Raw genomic sequence first — 8,826 nt, forward strand, 5'->3', positions numbered from 1 at the left:
TGCATGTTTTCCTTTTGTATCAAGCAGCAAAAAGTTGTATCATGAGGTGTTTGTAACCTGCCTTACTTCACATCACATGTCTCACAATGTGACTATTACACATGTGCACACCGTGATGATGCTGCTGAAACAATACATCATGCAGCCCTAACACACACACACACACACACACACATACACACAAATACACACACACACATACATACACACATACACACAGACACACATACACACGCACTCACACACACGTGCGCACACACACACACACACACACACACACACACATGCACACACAGTCATGTTTCACTATCCTTGTGCGGATCCCTCATTGACTACATTCATTTCCTAGTCCTTAACCCTAACGTTACCCATGCAAACTACATGCCTAACCCTAACCCTTACCCTAACCTAACCCTAATTCTAACCGTAACCCTAAAACCAACTCCTAACCCTAACATAGACCCTTTTCCTTGTGTGGACCTCTGAAAGGTCCGCACAAAGTACGTCCTGTCAGGTTTAGCTATACTTGTGTGGACATTTGGTCCACACAAGGATAGCTAAACATGTACACACATACACATACACATACACACTCACACATAAACACATAAACACACACTCACATATAAACACACTGACACACACAAACACACATATGCACACATACACACACATACACACACGCACAGACACGCACGCACACGCACACACACACGCAGTCCCATGAATCGACATCTACATCGACGCTAGCGTCTGGGATTTGTTCAGATACATCACCGCTAACGTCTGTGATTTGTTCAGATACATCACCGCTAACGTCTGTGATTTGTTCAGATACATCACCACTAACGTCTGTGATTTGTTCAGATACATCACCGCTAACGTCTGTGATTTGTTCAGATACATCACCGCTAACGTCTGGGATTTGTTCAGATACATCACCGCTAACGTCTGGGATTTGTTCAGATACATCACCGCTAACGTCTGTGATTTGTTCAGATACATCACCACTAACGTCTGGGATTTGTTCAGATACATCACCGCTAACGTCTGTGATTTGTTCAGATACATCACCGCTAACGTCTGTGATTTGTTCAGATACATCACCACTAACGTCTGTGATTTGTTCAGATACATCACCGCTAACGTCTGTGATTTGTTCAGATACATCACCGCTAACGTCTGGGATTTGTTCAGATACATCACCGCTAACGTCTGTGATTTGTTCAGATACATCACCACTAACGTCTGTGATTTGTTCAGATACATCACCGCTAACGTCTGTGATTTGTTCAGATACATCACCGCTAACGTCTGGGATTTGTTCAGATACATCACCGCTAACGTCTGTGATTTGTTCAGATACATCACCACTAACGTCTGGGATTTGTTCAGATACATCACCGCTAACGTCTGTGATTTGTTCAGATACATCACCACTAACGTCTGTGATTTGTTCAGATACATCACCGCTAACGTCTGTGATTTGTTCAGATACATCACCGCTAACGTCTGGGATTTGTTCAGATACATCACCGCTAACGTCTGTGATTTGTTCAGATACATCACCACTAACGTCTGTGATTTGTTCAGATACATCACCGCTAACGTCTGTGATTTGTTCAGATACATCACCGCTAACGTCTGTGATTTGTTCAGATACATCACCGCTAACGTCTGTGATTTGTTCAGATACATCACCGCTAACGTCTGGGATTTGTTCAGATACATCACCGCTAACGTCTGTGATTTGTTCAGATACATCACCACTAACGTCTGTGATTTGTTCAGATACATCACCGCTAATGTCTGTGATTTGTTCAGATACATCACCGCTAACGTCTGTGATTTGTTCAGATACATCACCGCTAGCGTCTGTGATTTGTTCAGATACATCACCGCTAACGTCAGTGATTTGTTCATCTACATCAACGCTAACGTCTGTGATTTGTTCAGATACATCACCGCTAACGTCTGTGATTTGTTCAGATACATCACCGCTAGCATCTGTGATTTGTTCAGATACATCACCGGTAACGTCTGTGATTTGTTCATCTACATCAACGCTAACATCTGTGATTTGTTCAGATACATCCCCGCTAGCGTCTGTGATTTGTTCAGATACATCACCACTAGCGCCTGTGATTTGTTCAGATACATCACCGCTAGCGTCTGTGATTTGTTCAGATACATCACCGGTAACGTCTGTGATTTGTTCATCTACATCAACGCTAACATCTGTGATTTGTTCAGATACATCCCCGCTAGCGTCTGTGATTTGTTCAGATACATCACCACTAGCGCCTGTGATTTGTTCAGATACATCACCGCTAGCGTCTGTGATTTGTTCAGATACATCACCGCTAACATCTGTGATTTGTTCAGATACATCACCGCTAACATCTGTGATTTGTTCAGATACATCACCGCTAGCGTCTGTGATTTGTTCAGATACACCACCGCTAACGTCTGTTGATTTGTTCAGATACATCACCGCTAGCATCTGTGATTTGTTCAGATACACCACCGCTAACGTCTGTTGATTTGTTCAGATACATCACCGCTAGCATCTGTGATTTGTTCAGATACATCACCGCTAGCATCTGTGATTTGTTCAGATACATCACCGCTAGCGTCTGTGATTTGTTCAGATACATCACCGCTAACGTCTGGGATTTGTTCAGATACATCACCGCTAGCATCTGTGATTTGTTCAGATACACCACCGCTAACGTCTGTTGATTTGTTCAGATACATCACCGCTAGCCTCTGTGATTTGTTCAGATACATCACCGCTAGCATCTGTGATTTCTTCAGATACATCACCGCTAGCGTCTGTGATTTGTTCAGATACATCACCGCTAGCGTCTGTGATTTCTTCATCTGCATCATCACTAACATCTGTGATTTGTTCAGCTACAAAGGACATAACAGCCGTCTGTGATGTAGGGTGGGGAGGGAAACTGATTTGACTGACAGCCCATCACAGCTGGGCATTTTTAAAAGAATGTGGTTGTGGACATGGGATTGTAATTTCAATTTGGTGGTTGAAAATCAATCATCTTTATCCCATTCATTCATCAGTCATCAGACATTTTTATAAGTGTATGCCTACAGACTGACGTGACTAAAGAAAATATTATTCAAGTAAACACAAAAATAAAACAAGATTGCCTGGTAGGGAGTCTGTCTGGTGTCCCTGAAAAACAACACAACTGGCAGAGTACATAATGTATGTAGAGACACCTGCCTACCAGGAGCCGGCAGCATCTCTACCTGAAATACCTTCCAATCTGGCCAAATAGTGTCTGGCCTCTAGTGTCTAGCCTCTAGTGCTTAGCCTCTAGTGTCTGGCCTCTAGTGTGTAGCCTCTAGTGCTTAGCCTCTAGTGTCTAGCCTCTAGTGTCTAGCCTAGCTCTTCAGGCTCTTGCCTATTGCGTTTAGCATTGGAAAAAAGTTTTTTTTCCCCACACTGACAATGTTTGTATTGAGCAGTTGGTCCCACCAGACAGCTCTGCCCCTGGTTCAGGTTTACATGCAGCAGTGCTAGATCACCAGGTCACATTAGGCTTACACTAGCCAGACGATGTGCCACAAGTAGCTATAGCCAGTACACACAGGAACAGAAGAGCTGTTAAGCAGTGGAATTCTTTATAAACAAAGAATGGAATTGGAATGAAAAGGTTAATGAGAAAAATTATCTCTTTGTGCATTGATTAGTAGATTAATTTTTTTTAGCTTATTTCTTTGGTCTTTGACAAAACATAGTGTTCAGCAGTGAAAATTAAGTGCATGAAAAAGAGATAACAAGAAGGAAAAGACATTTGTCATTTCATAGGACCTTTAATGCCTTGCTCCAGACCATTTCCATGGGCTGTGTGAACTAGACTCACCAGCACATTTGGTTCTGGCTCGGAGGGGAGGTCCGGGGTTTCCTGTGCCCCCTTCCAGCGGTCTGGTGAGCAGGACGCTGATCTCATATTCTGTGTCTGGATCAAGATGGCCAATCTTATGTGTGCTCTTATCCACAGGGGTGGTATCTATCAACATGCCTGACATTGTTCGATACTCCACCTAAACTCAACACACACATCAACGAAAATATGAGATAGAGATATGCACACACACGCGTGCGCGCGCACACACGCGCACACACACACACACACGCACACACACACACACACACACACACACCTCTCTCTCGATGATGGGTCCATCCCCGTTGATTGAGTTTGCATTGAGCTGGATCCACAGGTAGGTGGCGCCAACTGCTGTCAGCTGCGGGGGGGCGATGGGTACAGGAGGCTCTGAGGGACAGAAAGTCACAGCAGTCAGTCATGTTTGCTCAGAGGCAGTGGGGACACATTAGAGGTCTGCAAGCCCGTCAGGTCCCAGTACACAGTCGATTCGGGCTGAGCTTGGGTCGGACTTGGGATCACTGAACTTCTCTCTTTTCATGTAGAGCACACAGGCCACTGTATGAAATACTGTTACACCCATTATATTGAAAATACTGTACACACACATGTACACGTGGATTACATGTGCCATTTGACCATGACGTGTGTGTGTGTGTGTGTGTGTGTGTGTGTGTGTGTGTCTGCACGTATCAGACAGCTTAAAGTGACATTGGTATCGGTCTCGAGTGAAAAACTGCACGCAGAATTTCTTGGGCTGGACTGCAGGTTGTGCCCATGCAGGGCTCGAGGACATATGGCTGCTGTTGGACAACATGGTTGGCATCTCTAGTCTCATAACACTTGTCATTTCAATTCAACTTCCGGTCTCAAATCCTGCCAGCCTGTGTGAAGCGACAAGCCTGGGCGCTCACAATGTTTTACCAAGAACGTGTTGTGACTGAATGAGCCGGCCCACCTCCCCAGGTGGACAAGTGTCCTTTGCAACTGTGAACGAGCTGTCACCGCAGTCACACACCTGAAATGCTGACAGCATGCTAGCTAACAGCGGGTTTGTAGAAAAACCTCATCAAACCTCGTCCATCTTCAAACACAAGATCAAACCACCAGAGAACGACTGCCATTTGCACACAGACTGGTCAATGGGAAGACCAGCTCTTCGACTTCAGTGATGTGAAAAATCAGATTCAGTCACGGAATTCCATCCATCCATTAGCTGAACCACTTATCCTGCTGTCAGGGTTGCAGGGATGCTGGAGCCTATTCCAGCAGTCATTGGGCGGCAGGTGGGGAGACACCCTGGACAGGCCGCCAGACCATCACAGGACCCACACACACACACACACACACAAACATTCACACCAAAGGACAATTTAGTACGGCCAATTCACCTGACCTACATGTCTTTGGACTGTGGGAGGAAACCGGACCACCGGGAGGAAACCCACACAGACACGGGGAGAACATGCAAACTCCACACAGAGGATGACCCGGGATGACCCACCAAGGTTGGACTACCCGGGGCTCGAACCCAAGACTTTCTTGCTGTGACGCGACCGCGCTAACCACTGCACCACTGTGCCACCGTGCCGTCTGTCACGGAGTTGAGTCTTTAAAACGGATTCACGATGTAAACTTGACATGCAGAATTTGGAGATTTAGAATCAGGATCAGGATTGTCTTTACTGGCCAAGCATGTTTGCACACACAGGGAATGTGACTCTGGTTTAGTGTACTCACACGGAGTAACAACACAGCCGTGTTCGGGAACACACAGGGAATGTGACTCTGGTTTAGTGTACTCACACGGAGTAACAACACAGCAGTGTTCAGGAACACACAGGGAATGTGACTCTGGTTTAGTGTACTCACACGGAGTAACAACACAGCAGTGTTCAGGAACACACAGGGAATGTGACTCTGGTTTAGTGTACTCACACGGAGTAACAACGCAGCAGTGTTCAGGAACACACAGGGAATGTGACTCTGGTTTAGTGTACTCACACAACAACAACACAATGGTGTTCAGGAACACACAGGGAATGTGACTCTGGTTTAGTGTACTCACACAGAACAACACAGTGGTGTTCAGGAACACACAGGGAATGTGACTCTGGTTTAGTGTACTCACACAGAACAACAACATAGTGGTGTTCAGGAACACACAGGGAATGTGACTCTGGTTTAGTGTACTCACACAACAACAACACAGTGGTGTTCAGGAACACACAGGGAATGTGACTGGTTTAGTGCACTCACACACAACAACAACAAAGTGGTGTTCAGGAACACACAGGGAATGTGACTCTGGTTTAGTGCACTCACACAACAACAACACAGTGGTGTTCAGGAACACACAGGGAATGTGACTGGTTTAGTGTACTCACACAGAACAACAACACAGTGGTGTTCATGAACACACAGGGAATGTGACTCTGGTTTAGTTTACTCATACGGAGTAACAACACAGCGGTGTTCAGGAACACACAGGGAATGTGACTCTGGTTTAGTGTACTCACACGGAGTAACACCACAGTGGTGTTCAGGAACACACAGGGAATGTGACTCTGGTTTAGTGTACTCACACAGAACAACAACACAGCCATGTTCAGGAACACACAGGGAATGTGACTCTGGTTTAGTGCACTCACACAACAACACAGTGGTGTTCAGGAACACACAGGGAATGTGACTGGTTTAGTGTACTCACACAGAACAACAACATAGTGGTGTTCAGGAACATACAGGGAATGTGACTCTGGTTTAGTGTACTCACACAGAACAACAACACAGCCGTGTTCAGGAACACACAGGGAATGTGACTCTGGTTTAGTGTACTCACACGGAGTAACACCACAGTGGTGTTCAGGAACACACAGGGAATGTGACTCTGGTTTAGTGTACTCACACAACAACAACACAGTGGTGTTCAGGAACACACAGGGAATGTGACTGGTTTAGTGTACTCACACAGAACAACAACACAGCCGTGTTTAGGAATACACAGGGAATGTGACTCTGGTTTAGTGTACTCACACGGGACAACGACACAGCACTGTTCAGGAACACACAGGCAATGTGACTCTGGTTTAGTGTACTAAAACGGGACAAAAACACAGCAGTGTTCAGGAACACACAGGGAATGTGACTCTGGTTTAGTGTACCCATGGAGTAACAACACAGCCTTGTTCAGAAACACACAGGGAATGTGACTCTGGTTTAGTGTACTCACACGGAGTAACACCACAGCAGTGTTCAGGAACACACAGGGAATGTGACTCTGGTTTAGTGTACTCACACGGAGTAACAACACAGCGGTGTTCAGGAACACACAGGGAATGTGACTCTGGTTTAGTGTACTCACACAGAACAACAACACAGTGGTGTTCAGGAACACACAGGGAATGTGACTCTGGTTTAGTGTACTCACATGGAACAACAACACAGCAGTGTTCAGTGTTTAGGAACACACAGGGAATGTGACTGGTTTAGTGTTCTCACACGGAGTAACAACACAGCAGTGTTCAGGAACACACAGGGAATGTGACTGGTTTAGTGTACTCACACGGAGTAACAACACAGCAGTGTTCAGGAACACACAGGGAATGTGACTCTGGTTTAGTGTACTCACACGGAGTAACACCACAGCAGTGTTCAGGAACACACAGGGAATGTGACTCTGGTTTAGTGTACTCACACGGAGTAACAACACAGCGGTGTTCAGGAACACACAGGGAATGTGACTCTGGTTTAGTGTACTCACACAAAACAACAACACAGTGGTGTTCAGGAACACACAGGGAATGTGACTCTGGTTTAGTGTACTCACATGGAACAACAACACAGCAGTGTTCAGTGTTTAGGAACACACAGGGAATGTGACTGGTTTAGTGTTCTCACACGGAGTAACAACACAGCAGTGTTCAGGAACACACAGGGAATGTGACTGGTTTAGTGTACTCACACGGAGTAACAACACAGCAGTGTTCAGGAACACACAGGGAATGTGACTCTGGTTTAGTGTACTCACACAAAACAACAACACAGTGGTGTTCAGGAACACACAGGGAATGTGACTCTGGTTTAGTGTACTCACATGGAACAACAACACAGCAGTGTTCAGTGTTTAGGAACACACAGGGAATGTGACTGGTTTAGTGTTCTCACACGGAGTAACAACACAGCAGTGTTCAGGAACACACAGGGAATGTGACTGGTTTAGTGTACTCACACGGAGTAACAACACAGCAGTGTTCAGGAACACACAGGGAATGTGACTCTGGTTTAGTGTACTCACACGGAGTAACACCACAGCAGTGTTCAGGAACACACAGGGAATGTGACTCTGCTTTTAACTTGTTAGTTTGGGTGTGTGTGTTAGTTTGTGTATGTGTGTTAGTTTGGGTGTGTGTGTTAGTTTGTGTTAGTGTGTTAGTTTGTGTATGTGTGTTAGTTTGGTTATGTGTATTAGTTTGTGTGTGTGTGTTAGTTTATGTATGTGTGTTAGTTTGGGTGTGTGTGTTAGTTTGGGTATGTGTTAGTTTGTGTATGTGTGTTAGTTTGGGTGTGTGTTTTAGTTTGTGTATGTGTGTTAGTTTGGGTGTTTGTGTTAGTTTGTGTATGTGTGTTAGTTTGGGTGTGTGTGTGAGTTTGTGTATGTGTGTTAGTTTGTGTATGTGTATTAGTTTGGGTATGTGTGTTAGTTTTCGGTATGTGTGTTCTTGTAGTTTTGGGTGTGTTTTTGTATTTGTGTTGTACTATTGTGGGCTGGGGGAAACAGCATTTCGTTTCATTTCATGTACACAAGTGCATGAAATGAAACAACAAAGTGTTGCTGATTCCTCATGCCAAAAGATCTGCGATCCCCCCCCCCCCCCCGCGCACACACACACACAGACACACACACACA

General features: G+C 45.3%; 1 protein-coding gene across 3 annotated transcripts in view; it reads right to left on the reverse strand.

Annotated features, from left to right (window-relative positions):
* LOC130129970 (receptor-type tyrosine-protein phosphatase mu-like) overlaps positions 1 to 8,826 on the reverse strand; it is a 390,986-nt gene that overhangs the window by 221,360 nt on the left and 160,800 nt on the right. For all 3 annotated transcript variants that reach the window (XM_056299678.1, XM_056299677.1, XM_056299679.1), the window contains exons 8-9: positions 4,195 to 4,307; positions 3,894 to 4,074 (exon numbers count right to left, since the gene is read on the reverse strand). In XM_056299678.1, the coding sequence (XP_056155653.1) occupies positions 3,894 to 4,074; positions 4,195 to 4,307 (294 nt within the window). The remainder of the gene's footprint in view (positions 1 to 3,893; positions 4,075 to 4,194; positions 4,308 to 8,826) is intronic.

Source organism: Lampris incognitus, chromosome 19, assembly GCF_029633865.1.
Source record: "Lampris incognitus isolate fLamInc1 chromosome 19, fLamInc1.hap2, whole genome shotgun sequence".
Classification (NCBI taxonomy): Eukaryota; Metazoa; Chordata; class Actinopteri; order Lampriformes; family Lampridae; genus Lampris; species Lampris incognitus.